The following is a 24,281-nucleotide window of genomic DNA, read 5'->3' as shown; positions in this document are numbered from 1 at the left end:
TTAAATTTCAAGGGGAGAATTAGAAATAAAAGTGATATATGGCAATGCTCACGTTATCATCCAGAGGAATGAATAGGTGATTTCACATAATTTAAGAAATCAATGCGGAAATTAAACAAAAAAGTACGAAACTTAGTTTAGACGATGATCGCTAATAAGATGCTTTCAGAATCAGCATAGTGCACAATTCAATCTATCACAAAATAATAACAAGAAGTTTAAGGGTTAGAGAATTTGCATAGAGAGTTTATGGCGATTCGATTTTATTCAAGTTTACATCAACTTATTCACGATGGCAGCCAATCGACCGGATTCCGATTACAACAGTTGTGACGACACTTGAGTTAATAGACTTCCCGTATAGCACTCTCTCACTAAATGAACCTTTAAGTATTACAATGTTAAATTAAAAGAATATGAAGGATGTGAAGCTCTTTTGGTCTTAAAATTTAATACTCTACTCTCTTATTGTACGTTCTTCAACCTTGAGGTTTTCTTTTATACTTATCAATCTCTAACTACTCGTTGTAAGATTTCTAGATAATCAATCCTCAAACTTCCCGTTTGAGCAATATTGTATATAAAAGATTTCGTAGTCGTTGAAGTTTAACTAAAGGAAAGAATCTCTCGTCAAATCAAATCGCCCATATAATTATGATCTTGGATTTTCATAAATAGACTTTTTCATTAGACGAGTCATCATCGTCTCGCTTAATCCAAATCCTTGATTGATCTTCATGATCGAAAATTTCCAAGAACGAATTCCGCTTGATTTGCTAGTCGTGGTAACGATGTAATATGCAAATTAAATTATTTTGAATATATTTCTTGATAATCTGGTTATTGCACACGAAATACTCTCTCGGAGCTTGAACTACGTAACAACATCCGAGCTTCACGGAGCGTCCGAGTCCTTCAAAACACCATCCGAGTATTTTTCGTCAGATTGTACACTTGAATGTACATTAGGACAATATGAAAAACAAGTATCTCATTGCATTAAAAAATATAAATTATTTTGTCAATTTCAAAATCAATTATGGGTTTTTCTCAACAATATATAAAAATTTTCTGTTTCTCCAAAAAGCCATTTCCTTATCTAAACTTGTAAAAAATTAGCACCTATGGCGACACTTCTATTATATAAATCAATTTTTTATGAGACGTAAATTTTTTCACTTATGAAGAGATTTTTTTTTTACCTTTAGAGCAAAAAAATATTGCAGAAGTAACAAAATAAAATTACATAATCAAATAAATTTTTGCTTTAGAAGTGTTGCAATGGGTGCCCTTCTCACTCAATTAAGAGAATTATCATACGAATTTTAGTGTAGATGGTTATTGGTTACCTCGTCCATTTTTCTACAACTCTCTCTCTCTCTCTCTCGTTGGGCAACTCTTGGCGACGAACAGCACAAATATTACAGTCACTCTTATCTTCTTTATTTTTCACCCAGTAGAAAGTAAGGACATCCGTTTAGCAGACGTTGCTGGTTCAAGCTGAAGCGTGGCGGAGAGTTTCACACGATTCAATGTTATCTTCCGAACAGAGGGAACAAGGCATCTGTAAAGGTCAAGAATTTCCCATTCTTTGGCCAATCAAGGTCAAGAATTGCTCGGCCTAATAGGTATCCGTCTTCCACTCAAAATACTACGTCTTTGCAGCTCCTGCATCATCATATGGCTCAAAGAACACTAGCCCATGTGAGTGGGAAGGTGTTTCGGGGTCAAAGTTTCAATCTTTTACGAGGTGATGGTTCTTCGACAATCAAGGGTGAGAACAAGATCAGCAAAAGGTTCCTTTCGTGGCAACATGCGAAATCACACTCAAGTTCGCATCTTAAGCTTGTAGCTCTTGCTTCTACTTCTTCAGTGAGTGGCTCAGGTGCAGAATACTCAGGTAATCCATCCGCAGTCTCTGTGCTTTTGAGTCGATTTTGTATTTTCTTGGGTGGATTTGGGTAAATCAGTGTCCTTTGGTTTCCTGTTCTGTGTTGTAACCATAATTAGTTGGTAATATAGCACAAGGCACACCATTGAATGTTCGTTGGAGTGTCCATGAGTTTCAGAATAACAAATTTGAACAGCAAGCTTCGGTTTCTTTTTTTATTACGTTGTTGTAGATTCAACAGGAACAGTGAATGAAGCATGGAAATTGATTGGTTTATTTTAGTGGTCGCCCAGATGAGTGGCAAGCTATGAGAGTGACTCTTTACGACATGATAATGCAGAGGGATTGTTGGATGTGAGGAAGAAGGAAAAGAAGAAGACAGTTGCTGGCGTAGATCAAGATGAGCTGTTGGACCCGGCACTCCTTGCGGATCCCGACAGTCGTTTTTGCGAGTTTAAAGGGGTCCACATACACCACAAGGTTTATGATGTGGCATCGCAAGCAGGTGACTCTTTGGAAACGGCAAGTCATGCACAACTGCCTCATATTCCTATGATTTTGTTGCATGGGTTTGGAGCTTCTGTCTTCTCCTGGAATAGGGTTATGAAGCGTTTGGCTGGGTTAACTGGTTCCAGAATTGTCGCTTTCGATAGACCGGCTTTTGGATTGACATCGAGGGTTAAATCTGTTGAGCTTTCATCTACAAGAAAGGACGAGAATCCTCTAAATCCGTACTCCATGGCATTTTCAGTCCTAGCCACTTTGTATTTCATTAACTTCATCGCATCAGATAGAGCAATTTTGGTGGGGTAGGTAATGTGTTTCTCTTTATACTTGTACATCATTTGTTGCCTAGCCACCTCTCTTTTGAATTGCATGTGGCCATTGAACTGGCCAATTTCCAGGAATTAGAGAAAAGGAAAGGTGCTTGGTTATGAGCACGGCTCTCAACTAGGTTTTCAAAATATATAGTTTCCCCCTCCCTGGAAATAGCCCACACAACCATGGCAGCCAAAGATTGCCAGAGAATTTTCCTCTATTTTGTTGAGTCTTTTGCTAAGTGTTGGTATTAGACAGCTAACTTTAGAAGTAAATTGTTATTCAGGCATTCCGCTGGTTCCCTTGTCGCAGTCAATACATACTTTGAGGCTCCAGAACGTGTTGCTGCGCTAATTCTTGTAGCACCTGCTATTCTTGCACCATATTTTTCACGTAGAGGCGACAAAGGTAGTGATCTAGGAAGAGAGAACAAGAATGAAGATAAATCATCCAGTTTGGATGCTGCAGGAAACCCATTCTTGAGAATCTTCAGGTTCTTGTCACAGACCATTAATTACATCTCGAAGGGGCTGGTGCAAATGGTGAAGGGGATGGGAGGCATGCTTTCCACTCTATATAAGAAGCTGCTGTCGACTTTCCTGCGCTCTGCTTTTGCTATTATGCTGGTAAAATTTCTTTCTAGACTCGCTTCGGATAAGTAAATCTTTTCAGAGTTTTAATTTCATATTGTTTCGTGTTATTCATTTTGTTGTATTCTGTGGCACAAATTTCGGCAGTAATGGCTTGTTGCATTTTCTCTATTTTCCATGGAGATGTTACCTCGTGTTTTTCTTGTAGCTTGGCAAAGATTAATAGTAATACCTATTTAAGCGACTGGGTCATGGGCTCAACAGCGACTTGGGTTATTGCCCTGCTCATTTCTTCTAACATTGGGTGTGGAATGTGGTGTGAATCTTCTGATTTAAATATGTTAAAAACTCATTGCTGGACAGTAAGTGGTAACCACACTATGGTAGATAGTATAAATGGATCCCTAGCTGTAGAATTTCTGCTATACTAATGTTGATGTCTTTTCGTGGTTTTCAGGTAAGGATGGTAATTGATAAATTTGGTGTAGCTGCCATTAGAAATGCATGGCATGATCCAAACAAAATCAACGAACATGTCCTGCATGGATATACAAAGGTACTCGGTCATGTCATGATAAATCTGTTCTTCTTTATATTGTGTTGGAGGGCAAGGGGACTAAGAGTGCTTTGTCCAACTAACTTCTTCCGCTTTAAGAGACTGCATCTTAATGATAAAACCACATTTCAGCCATTAAGGAGTAAGTATTGGGACGGAGCTCTCCTGGAGTACACCACTGCAATGCTTTTGGATGCCGACTCTGAATCAAAACCCCCACTTGCAGAAAGACTGCATGAAATCTCTTGTCCAGGTAACAACGCAAACCTTATATTTTATGTGTATTCTTGAGAGAATACTTTTTAATAAGGCCACTTGGCCAGAAATAGGGAGGAGATAGGACTGGGAGGTGAGGACACCTTAGGGAGACCAACTGGTCACAATTGGTGCCTACTCTAGTAGTGGATTGGCCATGCCATGTTCCGGACATCAATTATCTCGAGGGGAACCAAAGTTTCAGTAAAGATAAACTAGATTGTTCGCTAGTCACGCCAAATGTAATCGGAGCGAAAATCATCACCTTCTAAACCTTCTCATTGGCTCTACAAGTCGGGGACTGATAAAAATCTTCTTTTCCATCACAGCCAAGGCCATCCATACTCCCTTTCTACTGTTATATCTAATTCTTCAAAAGGTTTTGTTTTCCGCCGATACTTCCATCTCCACAGGGTTAAACTGCACAAACATTGAATCTTCATTCTAAATAAGCTACTTTGCACATTTGAAAAAGAATGACCAATCCCACTGTTGTAGTCATGTCATCTCCTTTATTGCCAAACTAAGGCAGGAAAATTGCTGGTCTAGATTTTCGGTATTGAAGAAGAGAAAGAAATTGAAAAGAAAGAACTTCTACTAGGGTGTCTATTACCAAGTAGCCTAGGAATGATAGATTCATGGACTCGATTCTAATGTCTTTGCCTCTTCTGATGCAGTTTTAATTGTCACGGGTGACAATGACCGGCTTGTTCCATCCTGGAATGCCGAGAGACTTTCACACGTCATACCAGGATCATGTCTTGAAGTAATTAAGCAATGTGGACACCTACCCCATGAGGAAAAGGTAGAAGAGTTTGTTTCTGCTGTCGAGAAGTTTCTGCAAAGGGCTTTCGGGGATTTGGAGGAGCAACAGATTCTGCAAGCTGTATCTTAGTACTCTTATAGTTGCAGAAAACCATTCGTCCTCCTGCTTCAAGCGGATATCATGGATCAACTGAGAAAGAGTTGGACTTCTAAACGCTGAAGGAGTTTTGTGTTACCGCCTAAGTCGCTTTCACATTCTAGAATCCAGATGATGGCCAATTATTTTGGAATATTTAGGTCAGTGAAACGAGAAAATTATTTGTTGCTATTGCAGAACTTGACATGCATTATTTTTACAATTTTTGGGAGCTTAGTACTATGTGTCAATCTGTAAAATACCTGTCGCAAAATCTTGTAAATGACATTGCTATGCTGTACGATGAGCTGTGCTTGAGGTCTTTCTTGTACAATCTCTGCTCGAGTGTCCGACAGGGTTTGACGCAATTAAACTTACGCAAGACTGGCAAATCATTGAATGGTCTAGCTATGCAGATTCATCCATACAGTTGGAACAAGAAAAATTACAATTTCAATGCCATGAGGTGATCATTTTATGTAGTGAAAAATATGCTGTTTCATCAGAAAGGGGGGATCCATTGACACAGTAAGACTAGCATCCTGTAAGCCTCTAGGAACATCAAATCCTGACATGAAGTCTTCACCAAAAATGGCAGCACCAGCTGCGAGTGCTCCTGCGCCTAATCCCATTCCAAACCCCTGTCCTCTGCCTTGTCCACCTTCTGCTCCGGATGGAGACATGTTCATATGAGACCCTGGCAGATTTTCTGTCCTCGGAAGAAAGGTGGGTATGAAACCAACATTTGAAGGTGGCGGTGGAGTTGTTCTAATTGGATAATTACTCGGTCCAGCTACGGATGGGTTGTGATAGTTACCCTCTATTGGCGTTGAATGATTTTCTGGGGCGTTTGTCTGCGGATGATTTTCTCGACTTTGTCGAACTATGGGCAGTCGCGTTGGGAAGGCTTGAGCCAACGTATCTTCATGTGTCACGGTTATGTGATTCCCACGATCCATGAGCATGAGTCCTCCATTGCCTACAAAATCACACTGATGAAGTAACATAACTTGGTTGATTCCCACCAGAAGAAATTGAATTTAAATGAAAAGGGGCAAATCAGTAGCAAATGAGGAGGAATATATTCTTTACAAGACTCAGAGCTTGTTCGGATAGAATGATCAGAAATAAGAAAAAACTTATTTTGGCCATATTTTCAATGAAAAACCATGTGAAGAACCTGTGTGATTATGAGACTCTGCCCCTTCTTCTGATATGCGAACAGAAATATCGACAAACCCCTGTGGTTTGCTGGAATTTCCCTTTCTTAGCTGATAACTCCCCATTTCTTCAATTGTTGTTGCCCTGGTAACATCAGAATTCTTTGCATGCTTTGCCAGAAACTCTCTGAGGACAATAGTAGCTGTTCCCTGGAGCCTTTCTCGGAGGAAAATAGGCTCTCTGCTGTAAACTTCTACATGGAGTGCCAGGTCCTGGAATTCCGAGTTAGAGACGTTGACCAATGTGGCGAACTTTGTCTTCCAAATGGGGTTCGCATTCCCAGAAGGGTCAATTTTGGTGCAATACTTGTTCTTCGGATCGATCCAACCGACGGCAAACCATTGGAGCTTCAAGAGCGATGGTCGTTTGAGTCCCCGAGCAGAAACTAATCCTATTTCGATCCAGATCTTCCCCATGCTAAGTTTGGGAAGGAATTCGAGGTGGTGAGAGTGATATTACCTTGTCTTGTGGGAGGTTTTCGGAATAAAGTTGATATGGAGATAGGAAAGGCAAAGGGTGCTTTGCATCGGATGCAAGAATACTTAGCTTTAGAATATCAGGGAATTCTTACACGTAAACAACATTATGAGGGGAGATCTTTCAGATGCTGCCTCTGCAATTTTTAAGTCTTAACCCGAAGCATAGCTTGTAAGTAAAGGCTCTTTTGATCAGCCAGAAAAACAATACTAAAAGCATCCTTAAAAAAGGAAATGTAATAAATACATTGTCCCTATTAACTTGAGTTGATTTTATAAACAGAACAAAAGGACCATAGCCCGGATGCATCGGTTTTTACACAATCTCTGCATCTAGAATTCAACTATGTACATGCAACTCCTTCACTGCGCAACAGCTTAACTGAAACAAACATCCATTATGACTTAGGCAATAGAATCTCACTTCTGCTTTAAAAGAGTTGACAAAAAACTCCAAAAGTCGCCAGCAGCGGTGAGTTTGTTAGTTCAATGAGTTGGTAGATGTTCAGGAAGCAGTGCGATCTTTAGGTGTTGGGACCAGCAAAAGGTTATGACCAGCGCGCTTGACCACTCCATGGCCATCGGATACAGTTCTCGTATACATCATTGTCGTGGAGCCCAAAATGTCATCTCCAAATCCACATGCTTCAAAAAGTGGCCTTGAACAAAAGTATATGTCAGATATAAAAAAAAGTACATGAGAAAATTTGACTGGCTGCCTTGTCATGTACAAGTACAAGTATATGCACATAGAGAATGCTGAGTGCAACACTTCTCTTTCAGCTAAAAAAATGAGCAAACCAATTGAATTCGGAATGAAGTGGAAACCCCAGTACTTAACTCACAAATAGTCTTTCTATTATATATATGCACAGAAGAGAGATATTAATGGGATCTTTAAATGTCTCGCTGACTAGTGATATTACGCGTCATGTGCAAGTTATTAGATCATAATTTAAGCAAGCATTACAGAGAGGAAACCTAACACAAGTCATGCAAGTTGCTCAAATAATTGGGGACATAAGCAAGGAAGGAACCCAGCAGTCAGCACCATCCCAAAAGATTCAGAAAACTTTCCTGTCAGTTTCTGGTAAAATCAATTGCATAATTTACACATAAGTTTCAGGGACAGCAGTTTTACCTCTCGTTTTCTGAACAAAGAGCTGCTATGTCATATATGTCTCTACTTGTGAGGATCCTGCATTAACAAGGGTTCGATGAAAATACCAGAAATCCTTACTGAGAGAACGGAGAAGGTGTTCATGTACTTGATAAAGGTGCCCGTAGACGTATTTCTAACCAAGGGAAAGTTTAGATTGTTTGTTTTATTAAGGGACAAATCCGTAAATATTTCTAATTATAATCCCCGATAATGAGAGGAGTAATTACTGTAACAGATTAGGAAGAAAGATGCCAACCGAATCAATCAAGGAAGTTGCAGAATTAAAGTTAACTGAGAATTGCCAGAGTGGGTGTGTAAAGGGATTCACTAACCATCTTACTCTGTAACGATCAGAACTTAATCAACTAACAGACCTTACAATTCTTTTGACAATCATCTGGCCAATTCCCATTCCTCGAAGCGAAGGAATAACCTGGGAGGCACTGAGGCACGATTACATTACTATATGCATATAAACAATAAATAGTCATTCCAAACAAACTAAAAGCAATATTTATTATGTGAATATCCAGCAAGATAGACTCAAAGGGTACAAAACACAGCCAACATATAAGTACAACATCCTAAATAGCCCTAGTAGCTCCACAATCTTCTTGCTTCCATTAACCAGTTTTTACAACAAAGTTACTTTTACATCAAACTGAATCATTGCCTTCGCAAAAGTTTTTGACTAGGCAATTCCCCAACAGCCCGGGCTGACTGTAAGCACTGCACCCAGCATGAGTGATATAGGCAAGTGACTCTGATACCAATTGGATGTGGTCGGAGGGCCAAAAGATAGCAAAAAGAACAGAAAACGAGGTATGAATTGAGGCTGTCAAAGATAATATATTGTAGGGCTTATAGAAGCCAACCATGTTTATATAATCAACAAAAACTAATGACGAAGGTACCTCAAGGCCTATTTATACTTGGGATGCATTTGTACCACAATATCAACTCTTGACCTAAAATAATAACTTCTGATCTCAGCCACCGGAGCTCGTTTAGAAAGTTAAATGACTACCACATGACCACTTATTAATCCTAATAGCCTAAGTAAAGACTAAAACTAGAGCTAGGATTATGATCCTGCATCATTCTCTCCAGTTGGAAACAGTCAAACTCAAATGTGAATACTTCTTCATCTCTTTTCCAAAAACCATTTAGCTTCCATACTTGATTTACCCAATCGTTTCAATGTCATCTTTCCTAGTTAGCATCATTTCTCCGACTGGAGTAAATTCGAGGAAAGATGGAGTTGGATTCGAACAGTGTGACAAAATTACGACTTCCATAACCACGCAAAGATATTAAAACATTAAGCTTCGTATACATTCTTCCAGAGAAATATTAAAAAGCTTGACATGCATATCTCGCACGAAAAACAACAGCAGAAGACCAGAGGATTCACATAATACCATGAGGTCGTAGATGGACGCAGTCAACCCCAAATCCGAAACAGCCCGGCCAAATCCCACCAACCGGCCATCCGAGGGATGGACTCTCGGCAACATCTTATTCACCAAACCTCCAATCCCCACCACAGCGCTCTGCTCCACGTCCGACGTCAAGTCCTCGTCCCTGCAAAAGACGGACACGACAACGGAGCTGTGAGCAAGCGCGACGCGAAGCTTGCGGAGCCCGACGACGTCGTCCTCTCGGCCTTGCCGGTCGGGACCCAAGTTGGGGAACCGGTGGCACGAGAGGTTGCAGGCGGCGTAGAGGTCTCTGAGGGCGCTGGGGTCGACGTGGCCGGGCCTCGTGGAGATGTAAATCGGGACCGACGACGGGCCTGTTGATGGCGGCAGCTGCAGTTTGTGCGGATTGCGGGTGTTGGGTCTCTTCGCCCACCTCAATTCCATGGTTTTGGAGAAGATGGGGTGATGGTTCATCTGCTTCGAAGAGGCCACGGACGCCATTTTTGCCGGTGCGAACCTCCTCCTTTTCTCTCCGTCGCATTTACACAGGGAATGTGTTCGCCATCATTCGCTGTCACTCTTCATGGGATTGTGTCGGCTTTCTGGGTTAATCGTGTCCAAGCAATCGCGGCGCTCTGCAATGGCACTGGGGAATTTTTTTTGGAAAAACCGATAAAATCAAATGCTGGAAAAATGAAAATGTTAATCACGTTCAATTATATCCGTGTCTCTGCCATGAACATTAAGATTTAAAAAGTATTACTATTCTTTAAGACAAAATAAAATAAATGGTCAACTTTGATCCAACGTGTAACGTAACTTCTGAACTTTTTAATTTAATCAATATGGTCCATTGACTTTTAGAATATATTCAACTTTGTTCAGGAACTTGAATTAATGAAAGAATTATATTGAACATCTTCCTATAATTCAAGGATTAAGTTGAATATGTTTCAAAAGTTCAAGGACAATATCAATTAAATTAAAAGTTCAGGAACCACATTACACATTGGGTAAAAGTTAATGGACTAAATTGATCAAATTAAAAGTTCAGGAATTACGTTGCATATAAGATCAAAGTTCAAGGACTATTTGTGTCGTTATCTCATTCTTCGATTACAGTTAATCTAGTAATTTGCACGAATTCCCCATGACATTTATTGGCAAAATTATGATGGTGAAATTATCTTACGGAGTTCTTGTGTAATATATTAACGAAGGAGACCTGAATATAAATTTTTTAATGTAAGATGTTTAAGATCTAGTTGACAATTATCTCTATTATGCATGTTATTATTATTTTGTCTGTTTTTGTGGAGTCATAATTCGTAACACGTAACAAAAGAGTTTCGTAATATTTTTTTTCATAGTAAAAACTCGAAGTCTCGAAATCACTCATACTCCTGGCTTTTTGTATAAAACAATTTTGTCCATTACAATCTAGCATACTCCCCATGTAATAATACCTTAATACAAAAGGCATGACAAATCGTGTGCATTTGTTTCATGGCATTATGTGATTAGGTCGATCTATAAGGCTATGTATGGAAGAGAGGAAAAAAAATGCTTTGATTTTTTAAATATTTCCTCTTCCCACTCTCGCAAAATTTTAAAAGATTGCAAAATTTCATCTCGAAAATTTCCGTTCCCCTCATTTTTCTCTCGTTTTCTAAAAAAAAAAAAAAGAACATCAAGTGTCGTGTTGACAATTTTTCGTGCATATTAGTGTGAAAAATTCATATGTCACGACATTGGAAATAACGTCGTGTGCTACACATATCAGTAAAGTATTTTGTTGAAATTAAAAAGGAGGATGTTAAACTTCTTCGACAAGTTCTATCGTCGATTCATTCATTAAACGATCAGATTAAATTTAGAAAACTGATGTTATTGATTCACGTAAACTATTGGATTTGCAGTGTGAATTTTATTGATTGACCCCCCCCCAAGGAAAAAAAACCACAAACAACCAAAAAAAAAAAAAAAAGGACATACACCACAAGAATAAAGTGGAGTACATCATTGGATTTTGTCGGTATTTGTGTTTTCGAAGAAATCGTTTTTGTCTTGGGCTGGACTCTGGGCTTCGGTTGGAGGCTGCGAAAAAAAGCCTGAAGCTTCCCGTTCTCCATCGGAGTCCGGCGTCCTCCTTCCCTTTCCTCGAGTTGGCAAATTTTGAAACCAGATCGGAAACGAGACGAGACGAACATCCCACTCTCTATTGCAGAGAGAGAGAGAGAGAGAGAGCCACAACCCACGGAGTGAATTTTTCTCCCCTCTCGACTCGCTCGCGCACAGCGGAGGTGGGTCGAACTCGAACTCACTCCCCTGTTGGAAACCGTATTCTTCATCCCCATCCGGCGGGGCTTGGTCGGTTCGTTGGTTGGGGGTGAGGGCGGAATAGCGTTGAGTGGAGCGCGGAAGCTGTGGCGAGCGCGTGATGAAAATTGAGAAGAGGGGAAGAGCGGAATAGATGGTCGTGTCGATCTCTGTAGTTTAGAAGTGTAAGCTTTTGCGCTTGTGCGCTTGTGCGTGAGAGAGAGAGAGAGAGAGAGAGAGAGAAATATGGAGGGGAAGCGAATATCTGCAAGTCCGAGGCCCTGCAGTGGAAGAAGAGTGCTGGCTTCGAAGAAGAGGCCGAGATGGTGGTGCGGCGGGGATGGGTTCGTGAACAGCGTCAAGAAGCTTCAGAGACGCGAAATCAGTTCTAAGCGTGACCGCGCTTTCTCGATGACCGACGCCCAGGAGCGGTTCAGAAACATTCGGTTGCAGGTGTAGTGCCAAGGGCTCTTGTTATCTTCGGTATTTTTTTTTTTTTACTTGCTAGGTCTTTATTGAGTGGGGTGGGAGCCTGTCTGGATGAAGATTTGGAGACGCTGTTCGTGCTTGTTTTTCTTTTAAGGTGGACTGCGAGTTCCGTAGCATTTAGGCTTGATCCATTAAGTTAACTTGTGGGATTGTGTGGACATCAATCAGAAATTTGGTTTCTGGGCAAGAGTGATTGTCAACAATTTTACAACTTGTATGGGAGGGCATTGAAGTTGTTATGATGAATGCCTAAAATTTTAAAACGTGGATGGTGCGGAATGAATCACTAACCACGATTCCTTTGATCTTTAGTCGAGAAAAGGCAATGTTTAGGGAGATATAGATGTTATCTGTGCAAAATATTCGTTTTTTTTTTGTTTATGTGGGATTGACACTTGGATGGGTGCTTTTGCCTCATTCAGGCTTTTTCACGTAATGCTTATATTGTTCCCCTGATCATTGATATAATAAGGAGATGAAAATTTAGTTTCTGAATAAAAATTATGCCAAAAGTTTGAAAATATATCTGCTGGCATTACTTGAGTTGCATATGCAGAGTCAGACAGGAGAGCTGCCTCTCTTGTTTAAATCTAGGATGGGATTTCAACTCAAAGATGACAAATGTTTCGTCTTTTGAGATTGATGAAAGCCTTTCTATGTGGATGTTTTGCATATGCTGATTGTGGTTTTCTGATTTGAATGATCGTGGGACTTATTCACAGGAGGAATATGATACCCATGACCCAAAGGGTCATTGTTCCATGGTCTTGACGTTTCTGAGAAAGAGGTCAAAGATTATTGAGATTGTAGCAGCACGCGATGTTATATTTGCCCTTGCTCAATCTGGTGTTTGTGCAGCTTTTAGTCGAGGTAGTAATCATGGTTTTCTTGCTTTCTTTACCAAAACCATGGATGTTCTACCAGTTTTGTGATTTATGACTCTTTATTGGAATGCAGAGACAAATCAAAGGATCTGCTTTTTAAATGTCAGTCATGGTGAAGTTATTCGAAGTTTGTTCTATAACAAGAACAACGACTCACTTATCACAGTTTCAGTTTATGCATCTGACAACTTCAGTTCCCTAAAATGCAGAAGCACGAGGATTGAGTAAGTCAATTTCTCCATCGCCAAATTTTTATACAACACCACCTTCTCTTGTAGAGTGAAAAAAACTTATAGAACCACATAAAAGCCATAATGAAGGAGTCACAAGGCTAGAAAGGAACACCATTCTCAATTCTGGAAAAGGACATCTTGTGCAGTATCTTCTTCTCCCACAACTGCGTTGTCATCAATTCTGATTGTTGATGTCTAGGTACATAAGGAGGGGAAAACCCGATGCTGGCTTTGCGCTTTTTGAATCTGAATCGCTGAAATGGCCTGGTTTTGTGGAGTTCGATGATGTGAATGGGAAAGTACTTACGTACTCTGCCCAAGACAGGTAAAAAACAAGATCAGGTCCATAATTGGAGTTATTTGCGCTCTGGAAATTTGGTTATTCATTTCTCTTTGTTCATCTTGTTTATGACTTATGCTTGCATGTAGTGGAGGGAGAACTTACCGAGAATTCAGTAATTTTGTTTCATCTTTTTATGACCTCCTCTTCTCTCCTGCAGTATATACAAGGTATTTGACCTAAAGAATTACACGATGTTGTACTCCATATCTGATAAAAATGTTAAAGAAATCAAGATAAGGTACTTTATTTTTTGCTGCATCATGTTTCGTCACATTTTTATCCTCATTGAAACTGTTACTTAAGAACTTCTCCCTTATCTTGTTGCCTCTTATGATCACACACTTATGTTGTTTTTTTTTTTTAATTTCTAATAGCCCGGGAATCATGTTGTTGATATTTACAAAAGCTAGCAGTCATGTTCCTCTTAAGATTCTTTCCATAGAGGATGGTACTGTTCTCAAGTCATTCAATCATCTCCTTCATCGAAGTAAGAAGGTTGATTTTATTGAACAATTCAATGAGAAGCTTCTAGTCAAGCAAGAAAACGAGAATCTCCAGATTCTCGATGTAAGTATCCCTCTTGATATTCTGTTGAGGCATGTCTTGATATGGACCGATGAAGTCCAGCTGCTGATTGCTATAATGTTGCAGGTTCGCAACTTTGAGCTAACAGAAGTTAGCAGATCTGAATTCATGACACCGTCAGCATTTATTTTCCTCTATGAAAATCAGTTATTCCTGACTTTTAGAAATCGAACTGTTGCTGTGTGGAACTTCCGTGGAGAGCTTGTAACATCATTTGAAGATCACCTCTTGTGGCATCCAGATTGCAATACCAACAACATATACATCACTAGTGATCAGGACCTTATCATTTCTTACTGCAAGGCTGACTCTGTTGATCCCTTATCCGAAGGAAATGGTAACTCCCATTACTTTGCTTTCTTTGGGTTCATTAGTTTACATGGGAGTCATTACCTTTTTCCACCATTTCGTGTGCCAGCAGCCTGGTACGGATGTTGGCCCTGACGTAAGTAGTCATTTCTGTCTTTCCAATACCGAGAACTCTGTCACCCTACTAGCCCTTAAAAGAAGTGATTAAAACAAAGCTATCGAAAGAATGGGAAGTTTCATCTGATGGAGTTCTTGTGCATGGTATGTCGGTACTAACTTTTTTAATTGTTGGAGGATGTGGATTGAACCCATCAGAGGCAGAATAGTCTTTTTTCTATATATAGGTGCACTTGCCTCTTGAATTTGACATAAGCAGGCTGCATCATCTAATTCTTTGCTCTTTCATAGGAGGTCAAAGGATAGCTGGACTGTATTTTTTTTTCTTTCTCGCTGAATCATATTCAGATGTGTATTCTCTGGCTATATTTTTTGGTTGGAGCATGTTCTCGCAGATATTAGTGTCCCGTTACAGTTATTACTGGTTTTTGCAGCAGGATCCATCAATGTAAGTAACATATTGACAGGGAAATGCCTTGCTAAAGTGAAAGCAAGCAACAGTGTCCCTGTCGAGGATGAATGTAGTTGTAGCAGTGAATGTAGTGGTGATTGCCGTTCCAAGAAGCGTGCCCGTGCCTCCACAATTAGGAGTACAGTTGCAGAAGCCTTGGAAGACATCACTGCACTCTTCTATGATGAAGAGCGAAACGAAATTTATACAGGCAATAGGCATGGCCTTGTACATGTATGGTCTAACTGATTGTTCTCGATTTTTTAGATTTCATTTCATTGTAATTCTCCCGGATGTGAGTAATGATCTGGGAGAAGCCTTCGCACGATTACCCTTTTAAGTGTGTTATTAGTTCTTGTACCTGTCAAGTTTGAGCTTCTTAAGGCTGTATTTTAGAGTGCTGATGTAGTAGTGACTGGTACCTCTTCTCTAATTTCCCTTGTTTCAGAATTTGTCTTCCTTCTCTCTCCTGGTTGTTACTTTTTGTCCTACTCGTTGGATTCATGGTTGTCTTTGTTCGTATGGAAACGGTGCAAAGCTGCTTCTTCCTGCGGGATGACTTCGAAGCTGCTAATAGCTTTGAAATGATGCCATCGCTTTAAAACTTAGACGATACTTACAGATGAAATTGGCAGGAAACGAATTAACAATGAATTTTCCACAGGCTTGCTAATTCTAGTTAAATTTATGGGGCCCTGTTCAATCAAACTGAGACTGCTTTCTTGGTTCACATGGTGGGTCATGTGAAGAAGCTTTTACATAATCGTATCTTTTATCTTTTCCTGGATCAGCTTCAAGTGGCTTGAAGCTGCTAATATTATATTGGCCCATTGAAGTGTTCTGGCTTGAGGGAAGAGTTGTTATGCTAGGGGGGGTGTGGGAGAATGTTTGGTCGGCAAATCTGAAGGAATATGGATCGCCAAACTTTTGTTTGTTCTTTCACAGTTGGCGTGTGAGAGGTGGAAGAAGAAAGCGATTCCTCGGCAGTTCACATGCATTACAAGGCTCGCAAAAATGTGATGATGGAGCCATCACAGGTATGATGCTTTACGGTTTTCCAACATCTCTCTCTCTCTCTCTCTGCTTGCCAGTTTGCATTTGGGACCAAAGCTGACATAAATGCCTTTGAGCATTTGCCCTACCCTCGTCTTTTTCATACTTTTCACGTGTAGTGGGAATTTGGTGGGGGAGAACTATTAACAATTTTTTTTAAAAATTTATTATAAATGTGCGTTAAACCTTTTTTTTTTTTTTTGTCAATTCAGCGCTACACTTTTTACATTTGTGCTAATCCACTCGATCCGATCAAATTTGGTCGGCCGAGGTGACGTGGACTTTTTAAATAATATTTAAATAATTTATTTCCTTTTTTCTTATCTTTTCTTTAGTTTTTTTTTTTTTGGATTTAAGGCCTGCAAAGGCCGGGACTTCCTCGCCCGGATCAAGCGAGGGTTGCGACAGCCTTGCCCAGTGCTGGCAATGGCATTGCAGCCCTCGCTTGGTTTGGGCGAGCAAGAGCTTTGCAGTCCACACCAGGCGAGGGCCGCAACACCTTATGGCAAAATGTTCGCGAGTAAATTGACACAATTGTAATAGATATATAACTTTTTCGATATTTTTCCCGATTTTGGAGGCCTTTCAATCTAATGACCCAAGTATTGATGTCTAACCGTGAAGTACTCATCCACTCCAAATTCCCATTTGAAGTGGTAATCCAAACTTTTGCAGGTCTCTTCATTGGGCAGATTGAACGACACCATGTAAAAGCTTCCAGCCAAGAAAGAAGCAGAGAAATTTTTCTGGGGACTTACCTTTCCTTCTTCTCTCTTTTCATAGGCCTTTTGCAAGCCAGGCCCAGAAGAAATTAATGGGTGGGTTTTCAGAGGAGAAATCTGACACAAGGGGGTTCGTGTCTTGATGCGACCCAGATACGAACACGACAGGAGCCAAGTCAAATGAAAGGTGTGTGGGGTCTTGCAATAATTAACCTTTGTTGTAAGGCTAGCTACGAGTTAAAGTTTCATCATATTTTTGCGCGTCTATGTTCTTTTTGGGGCTAATTTTCTTGGGGGGCTCCGCTAAGTTTACCCCGGGAATTATAATTATCTCTCGTATCAATCTCTTGGTGCATTTTCAATGGGTAAAAAACATCCACACTTGTCTTTACAAAAATACGTGGCATGCGATGTATCGATAATGCCGAGAAACATGATCGAATTTTATATCCGAACAGCTTTTGAAAGGCGAGGCGAGCAAGAAGGGTCCATGATTAAGGAGGAAAAATTTAACTTCCTCTAAAGTACTTACGAAAAAGACGGATTAACTCACTAATTTTGTAAGTTATGTGGGGACATACTTCCCACAAATCAGTGGCAACAGCCCAAGATTCCCTTAATGGAGATTTATATTGTCAGTCAATCAAATTATCATAATCAACAATAGATTAGTCATAATATTCAATTCGCTTCCCTCTAAAAGTTTAAGAATTTGAATCCTATGGTTGTAGAGGTGGATCTCTCAAACAAAACAATTTATTTTTAAAGAAGCTGGACACAACGGTAATTTCACATTAAGCCCCTCTCAACAAGGGAAATGGATCCCCTAACATTGGGGATCCATGTTAGGTGTAACATAATTTTCCATGTAACATAATTTCCCATTGCAATATAATTAATGACTAATCGGAAAAAGATGAAATTTACGATAAAAAAAAAAGGGAAAAAAAAATCTAATGAAAAAGACGAGAGGACCACATGTGGACAAGCGCATTTTGGGACATCGCTTCAAAGAGGATCGCGTGTAGCGCACGCGCCAATTAGACGTGTGGCCGTGTCCCTTTCCTAATTCTCTCGTACAAGAACCGACCCAAAAAAAAAAAAAAGGGAAAAAAGTTCTCCTACAAAGAATCATGGTAAGTTGGGAACGCAATCATCGCGCTATTGTCCGCGCTTTATATTTTCGTTTTCCATTTTTTTTATAAAAAAAATCCGAGTGTATTTAGCTTCTTGCTTCTCTGGAGCTTACTCTGCTTTCTTTCTTGTCTTAGCCTTGCCCACTCTCTCAGATTTGCTCGGCGTTATTATTAAATCCATTCAGGTACAGTGCAATCTCGTCCTCGCACGAATCCCATCATCCTATTTTTCTGTCTTTGGGTTAAAGGTTGAAGTTTGAATTTTTTTCTTTTTTCTCCCCTTCCTCTTTGTATTTTGCATTGTGGGTCTTTGAGTGAGCTTTGCCAGACCCTGCATTTTGGGGTTCTTGGTTATGTGCTCAAGGTGGGGGGCACTGGCATTTCTTTGCAAAAGCTTGCGATTGCATCTTTGTTAGATTTGAAGTCCTCTTGACGTGTTGGGTCGCTGTAGTTGTTTATCACGAGTGGTGTCGGTGCCGGTCGCTTTTCCTTCTTGCTCTGCTAGATCTGAACTAAACCCAGTTCATCCCAGTTGCGATTGAGACAAATCAGTTGTGAGTATATGGTTACAGTGCCTGAAATGAGTGCATCTGTTTGCGAGCTCCAGTGGAATTGAGCTTGCTGCAATGAATTTTGCTTGGGGTTGATTTAGTTTCTCCCTTGGTTGTTTTTGATTTTTTTCTTTTCTAAATTGGATTTGTGGGCTGCAAAGTTGTCCCTCAAGGACAAGTACGTGTCAATGTTTGGAGGGTATAACGTGTAAGTAGCGGCACCAAACATGGATTTATATAATAGAAGGTCTGGCAGATTTTGCATTCATCAGTATGCTGCTATTGCTTGATTGTCGCATACTTGACACTAGGCCTTGCTTTTCTCATTCGATTTGACACTTGAAGTTTCTGGTTCATCTCAACTGCACGTGGTTGACTGAATTCCAAACAAATTACCCTTTTGGAACCACTGGGCTTTATCATTCCAGGTTTTGGGCTTTCCATGGTCTCTCCATGCTTGCAGTTCTTTTAGTTATATCATACACGACAATGTTGGATGTATCCGTACAGTTTTCTTCTCCTTGACATTATTCCTTCCTTTCAGGTGCCTAAGTTTCTGAGATGGGGGGTGATATAGACTCAGATGCCATTTTGGAATATGCTTCATTTCAGATTTCATCCGGGCAGGAGAGGTTAGTCTGGGTTCTTTTTGCAAGATTTACAGTGGGGAGGTTTGGCAGAGAGTTGCCCATCCTAGTGACAATGTAGAAGTAAAAAGAGTTCCCCATGCGTGTGACTGTTTTTTGCAATAAATTAGTTATTCATATGCTAGAATGAATCAGTTCAGTCCTTGATGACGCCGGCGTCATGAACTTGAGTGTCCTTTGCTAATATTTGGCCTGCTCTTTATCAGTGACAAAATAAGAAACTGGCCTTGTTTCATCTGTTAACACCGACCATCCTGGATATCTTACGGAGAATTTTCATCTCAAAAAGTTTTTAACTAAGGAATTAATTACCTCAACTGCCAGCTTTCGAGGTTATATTTTTCTGACCTTTATATCGATAAAATCAAAGTGGGTGTGGCTAATTGGGATGCTTATTGCTGTTCTTATGTTTTTTAATAAGTAGTCTGCTACTGCCTTCTTCTGGTTAAGAACTTGGCTAATTGCTGGTATATTGCTGAATCTCTTTTCACATAAAGGTTAACAGAAATCTATTGCTAGCTTTATTGATCGCTGCCTCTAAATGTTTGGATTTCTCTTCATTCAAATCTAAGAGCGAATCTCCTGCAGCCAGAAGTTCTATAATCCTGTTTTTTGCTTCTTTTTTTGCTCACTCTCTTGCCTTCCATCTTGCTGGTGTTGCTATTAGTCGATATGTTGGCATCTGAATTCTCTTTTTTTGGGTGCTTGTTGAGAACTTTCTTGTTACTGTATGTACTCGCCTGAAAAAGTTTTGGGGATTTCCCAGGTTTGAAGCATACGGTTGTATTCATAACAAGGTGGAAAAGTTGGCAACTGGAGGTTTGGATCAATTACTTCCCTACATACCTGCTCTGAGAGACTTGTACACGGAAGGCTCCAACTGTAACTTTAAAATACAGCTTCCAGACAACCTTTCTGGGTCAAGTTGGTTCACAAAATCTACTTTGAACAAGTACACATCTTTTGATTACTTTGATTTTTTTGGTATTAATCTTGGTTGAGACAAGGTGTCAATTTCCTAGAATCTTAACATACAAAAGTTTGATTTCTGTCCCAGTTTTCTGCATATTGTTGGTTCACGAAGTCTTGCGACCATAACCAAACCGATAAGAGATGAGATGTCTCAACTGGAGGAAGCTAGAAAGTTTCAAGTTTCTTTGTTCCCCCAAGTAAATATTACGTGTCTCCAGTGTCCTACAATTTTTCTTTTCCTAAACTAAGTTATGCTTCAAACGAGTAGTTAACAAGTTTTTCCTCCTAACAGCCTGGAATAGACGCTGAATCAGCAGATGCTTCGAGGTTGACTCTTGTTCGTTGGTGTAATTTGGTTTCAATGTCATTTTGCTGCACATACCTTAAGGCCTGTGCCTACGACTATTGTACCTTGCTCATTTTTGTTGTGTTGAAATCAGGAATGAACTGTTGCGAGCTATGGATCTGAGGCTCATGGTGTTGAGAGGGGAGTTAGCTGCAGCGTTTGGTCAAGTTGCAGGTGACACCTACTCTGTTGAAGAGATGAACAATATAGCAGATTTCTCTCAACTTCTTGGAGCAGCAGAATTGGAGTAAGTTAGCCATGCAATTCAAGGGCCTTTTATCTTCCCAGGTTCTCCTTTCTCTGAATTATTTCTTGATAGTAAATTAAGTGGAAACTCATTGCAGGAATGCCTTGCATAGGATTCTAGAAACAAGCAAAAACAGCCAGTTTGTTGATTCCGAGGACAATTCCTCAATCAAACGTGATTCAAAGGATGTGGAATTTGCTAGGAAGGAGAGGAGTAATTTGATATCAAAGGCAGTAAACACAGAAGTGCCTGTACAGTACAATGTTTCACCGGCGAAAGTTGCACAGGTTGAGCGAGAGAGCTCAACAGGAAGTGAGGATTCTTCGGACTCTAATGATGAAGATCAAACATCTGCAGAAAGAAGTCGAAGTATGTTAAGATCTGCATCACGTAGAAGGTCAGCATCTCCAATGCGCAGGGTTCAAATAGGGAGAGGTGGGTCCCGTAGGGCTGCTGCCCTAACAATCAAGAGCCTCAATTATTTTCCAGCTAGAGAGAGGACCGTTGCTAATGACATTGATGAAGAGGGATCTGAGCAACCTAATAAAAAACCAGAAAATGATCTACGAATGAGTGTTCAGGATCGAATCAATCTTTTTGAAAGTAAGCAAAGGGATCAGGCTGTGGAGATTGAGAAAAGGAGGTCATTAGTTAACATATCTATAGGTGCAAATAAATCTGTTTTGAGGCGATGGAGTGCTGGTGTGGGAGGCTCTTCCTCGTTCCAACACGAGTCAGAGATTAATCCGGATATTACTCCAGTATGTTCAGGCGATACCGTGGAAGAGGTTACGAAGGATTCAGCAGAAGTGACTGTGGAAGTGAATGTAATGTCTGAAAGTCAACCTGTTGTTGAGACCGATGAAGATGTAAGATTGGAAAAATGGGAAAGTGGGGGCTCTCCTCCGGTAGATAATATCTCAGACAGTAGAGCAGTCCAAGGAGAAGAAAATAATGATAGGTCAATATCCTCGGCTGAATGGAATCGGCAGAAAGAAGAGGAGTTGAACCAGATGATGCTAAAAATGATGAAAAGTAAGAATGCTTCTAATAAAGCCGAACTCAGTGGAAGTCAAGAACTTCCTGTTGAGCAGCGAGGAGGGTTCTATGATCAGTATAGACAGAAGAGGGATGAGAGGCTTCGAGGAGAGAATGCTGGAAAACGAGAGGAAAAACAAGCACAATTTAGAGCCATGCAACGAACTCTAAATGAGAGGAAAGCTGAAATGGCCACTGCAAATACAAATGATAGCAGCAAAAAGACTTCCTCAAAGAAGCCCCAGAAGCCACTCAATACGGCATCTCAACCTGCAAAAGTTAAGAAAGAAACCCCAAATCCTTCCGTAACCAAGAAGACTTCCCCGAAAACATCTCTTGTACCTAGGACGCGTAAATCATGGCCATCAACTCCAACAATGAGAACCACGGGAACATCACCAGCTAAGACTTCTGGTCCCCTATCTTCTACAGGCGCTGCACCAACTCGTCGAAAACCTCAGCCAGCGGGTCCTACGCCATCGCTCTCTCGCCCAAAACCCAAGTCAGAAAAACCCTCTACACAACAAAAGAATGTCAGAGAAGCCCAATCAAATAAGCAGAGGATCATGAAGAGTGTGGATGATAAGAAGCTGCAACCAGTGACTAAAGTGACCAGAACTGGGAAAAGTAAAGCTGTGACCGCTTCTTTAGATGGCTCTGGTGCAGTTTCAGCTAAGCCTAGCTTTTATAACAAGGTAACCAAGAAAAGCAGTGTGGTGCCCTTGGAATCAAAGCCTCTCCGAAAGAGCTCTGGAATTGGTCATGGTGTTTCTCCTTTGGCAAAGAAAAAACCCGCTGAGCTCGAGAAAGCAGTGACTGGTTGTGGAAATTCGAGCGAAGAACAAAAGAATGAGCAAATTGGTGTCGTTTCTGACCTGATGAGTCAGCATGAAGTGGTAGATGGCGCATCAGTGGTTGTAGCTGATGCTACTGTGGAGCCAGAAACACAGGAAAGTAGCACTCAGGAGTGTGATGAAGCTGAGAAAAAGGATCAAGTTGTTCACGAGGGTGGATATGGTTCAAAAAACATTACAGAACCTTTAGATGTCCGAACTGAAGAAGAATCGACCATCTCTCCCATGGCGTGGGTAGAAATTGAAGAGCATCAGGATCCCCCAAGTCTATGTGATGACCCTGTCTCTGAAGTACTATCTCATGCCAGTAATTTACCAATTGGATCATCAAGTCCACGTGTACGCCATTCTTTATCACAGATGCTGCAAGAAGAAAGTAGTGAACCTGACATTTGCGAGTGGGGTAATGCCGAAAATCCTCCTTCAATGATATACCAGAAAGATGCTCCTAAAGGATTGAAGAGACTATTGAAATTTGCTCGAAAGAACAAGGGCGATGGAAACACATCTGGTTGGTCTAGCCCATCCATGTATTCTGAGGGAGAGGATGATATGGATGACCCCAAAGTTTCTAGCAAGAGGAGCACTGAAAATCTACTGAAGGCACTTCATGCAAAGAATCTTGTTGCTAATGAACAACTCTCTGGTGAATTGCCTCTTGACTTTATGACTTTGCTTCTTTTCTGCCAGTTGTTCGATTTAATTTCTTCTGGTCCTTTCTTCATCATACTTAACATTCTTGTAATGGCTTTAGTCATCTGTGTTGAGCTGGGACTTGTAGACCACGATATCCCTGCTTCTATTCTCTCTAAAACTTCTTTTTGATTGCTGACATCATTTTATCAGAAAAATTACTGCATAGCGGGTTATCACGATCTCGTAGTCCTCATTTCTGGAATTCTTTTGACACAGCTCATTTGGGTGGTCATAAGTTTCATGACAGTCACGTTTCAGCTGGAGCTTCTACAACGAAAGGTGGGTCATTGTGCTTGGCGAGTTTCTCGATATCTTTGTTGCAAATCTTTTTATTGATATTACCCTATCTGCTTCTCCTGAAGTCGGGAATTGGTGTGGTGTAGACCCTAATTAATTGCGCGCTTCTCTTTTTCAGCATCGAGGTCATTCTTCTCTCTTTCAGCATTTAGAGGCAGCAAACCAAGCGAGACCAAGTTCCGATAACCCCCGAGGACAGCTGAACCTCGGCTCCTTACACAGCTGCATCCTCTTTCAACCCCTAGGCACACAGGATAGGTCTAGAGTTGTATAATCCATCCGATCTCTCGGTTTTTATTTGCTTCCGGCTCTCGTTTTCAATAGGTTTGAGCCCTCCCCTCCTCACATGCATCTGGGCGGGTGGGTTTTGTCGGTGAAGGTTTGTGTAAATTCAACCAGAAAAGAAAAAAGAATGGTTACAATTATCAACAACTAAGCCTTACAATGTCAGACCATCCATTCATTCTAAAAACTGTTGAATCATCATGATAGTGTATCTTATTCAAATTCTGAGATTCTCTTCCAATGTTGTTGATGCTTCATCTACTTTGCAAGTTCTGATGGAGTGCTTGTATCTTACATGGACTCTCCTCTTTCATCTGTATCATAAACGTGCAGCAAAAACTAAAAACTAAGAGATGGCGTGGAACTCTCTCTCTCTCTCTCTCTCTCTCTCTTGGCAAGGAGGACCAGTCTCATA

The 24,281-nt window shown here is 40.5% G+C and overlaps 5 protein-coding genes across 18 annotated transcripts; 3 read left to right on the top strand and 2 right to left on the bottom strand.

Moving 5' to 3' along the window:
* Window positions 1-1,415: 1,415 nt before the first annotated feature.
* On the top strand, window positions 1,416-5,330 carry LOC115743697. 2 transcript variants are annotated; one of them, XM_048278684.1, is made up of 6 exons: window positions 1,416-1,900; window positions 2,232-2,700; window positions 2,997-3,336; window positions 3,758-3,856; window positions 3,989-4,109; window positions 4,526-4,743. In XM_048278684.1, the coding sequence occupies exons 1-6, from the start codon at window positions 1,681-1,683 to the stop codon at window positions 4,528-4,530; spliced, it is 1,254 nt and encodes a 417-aa protein (XP_048134641.1). In that variant the 5' UTR covers window positions 1,416-1,680; the 3' UTR covers window positions 4,531-4,743. The 2 variants fall into 2 exon arrangements, with proteins under 2 accessions (XP_048134641.1, XP_030534460.1); XM_030678600.2 differs by lacking the exon at window positions 4,526-4,743 and adding an exon at window positions 4,789-5,330 and having other exon boundaries at window positions 1,418-1,900.
* LOC115743698 (protein SRC2 homolog) lies at window positions 5,280-6,760 on the bottom strand. 2 transcript variants are annotated; one of them, XM_030678603.2, is made up of 3 exons: window positions 6,193-6,760; window positions 5,493-5,991; window positions 5,280-5,405 (listed from the first exon to the last, which is right to left on the bottom strand). In XM_030678603.2, coding segments are annotated over exons 1-3 (957 nt in total). In that variant the 5' UTR covers window positions 6,650-6,760; the 3' UTR covers window positions 5,280-5,404. The 2 variants fall into 2 exon arrangements, with proteins under 2 accessions (XP_030534463.1, XP_030534462.1); XM_030678602.2 differs by having other exon boundaries at window positions 5,405-5,991.
* Window positions 6,761-6,895: 135 nt separating this feature from the next.
* On the bottom strand, window positions 6,896-9,877 carry LOC115743699. Its single transcript, XM_030678604.2, has 4 exons — window positions 9,293-9,877; window positions 8,246-8,304; window positions 7,851-7,907; window positions 6,896-7,368 (listed from the first exon to the last, which is right to left on the bottom strand). Exons 1-4 carry the CDS (start codon window positions 9,791-9,793, stop codon window positions 7,215-7,217), a joined length of 771 nt encoding a protein of 256 aa, XP_030534464.1. The 5' UTR covers window positions 9,794-9,877; the 3' UTR covers window positions 6,896-7,214.
* A 1,559-nt stretch (window positions 9,878-11,436) lies between these two features.
* Window positions 11,437-15,481, top strand: LOC115743763. 4 transcript variants are annotated; one of them, XM_030678708.2, is made up of 8 exons: window positions 11,437-12,064; window positions 12,823-12,970; window positions 13,058-13,208; window positions 13,417-13,542; window positions 13,718-13,798; window positions 13,935-14,127; window positions 14,212-14,482; window positions 15,009-15,481. In XM_030678708.2, the coding sequence occupies exons 1-8, from the start codon at window positions 11,858-11,860 to the stop codon at window positions 15,269-15,271; spliced, it is 1,440 nt and encodes a 479-aa protein (XP_030534568.1). In that variant the 5' UTR covers window positions 11,437-11,857; the 3' UTR covers window positions 15,272-15,481. The 4 variants fall into 4 exon arrangements, with proteins under 4 accessions (XP_030534568.1, XP_030534567.1, XP_048135199.1 ...); XM_030678707.2 differs by having other exon boundaries at window positions 11,438-12,064; window positions 15,006-15,481; XM_048279242.1 differs by lacking the exon at window positions 15,009-15,481 and adding an exon at window positions 14,567-14,604 and having other exon boundaries at window positions 11,438-12,064.
* Window positions 15,482-17,994: 2,513 nt separating this feature from the next.
* On the top strand, window positions 17,995-24,107 carry LOC115743829. 9 transcript variants are annotated; one of them, XM_048278516.1, is made up of 11 exons: window positions 17,995-18,118; window positions 18,350-18,487; window positions 18,853-18,912; window positions 19,029-19,116; window positions 19,898-20,083; window positions 20,189-20,300; window positions 20,396-20,430; window positions 20,544-20,696; window positions 20,794-23,234; window positions 23,501-23,563; window positions 23,700-24,107. In XM_048278516.1, the coding sequence occupies exons 4-11, from the start codon at window positions 19,046-19,048 to the stop codon at window positions 23,765-23,767; spliced, it is 3,129 nt and encodes a 1,042-aa protein (XP_048134473.1). In that variant the 5' UTR covers window positions 17,995-18,118; window positions 18,350-18,487; window positions 18,853-18,912; window positions 19,029-19,045; the 3' UTR covers window positions 23,768-24,107. The 9 variants fall into 9 exon arrangements, with proteins under 9 accessions (XP_048134473.1, XP_048134475.1, XP_030534666.1 ...); XM_030678806.2 differs by lacking the exon at window positions 18,350-18,487 and having other exon boundaries at window positions 18,019-18,118; XM_048278515.1 differs by lacking the exons at window positions 17,995-18,118; window positions 18,350-18,487 and adding an exon at window positions 18,524-18,542.
* Window positions 24,108-24,281: the final 174 nt, after the last annotated feature.

This window comes from Rhodamnia argentea, chromosome 5, assembly GCF_020921035.1.
Source record: "Rhodamnia argentea isolate NSW1041297 chromosome 5, ASM2092103v1, whole genome shotgun sequence".
In the NCBI taxonomy this organism is placed as follows: Eukaryota; Viridiplantae; Streptophyta; class Magnoliopsida; order Myrtales; family Myrtaceae; genus Rhodamnia; species Rhodamnia argentea.
Note: the sequence above shows the minus strand (reverse complement) of the source record. Positions and strands in the feature narration are given on the sequence as shown.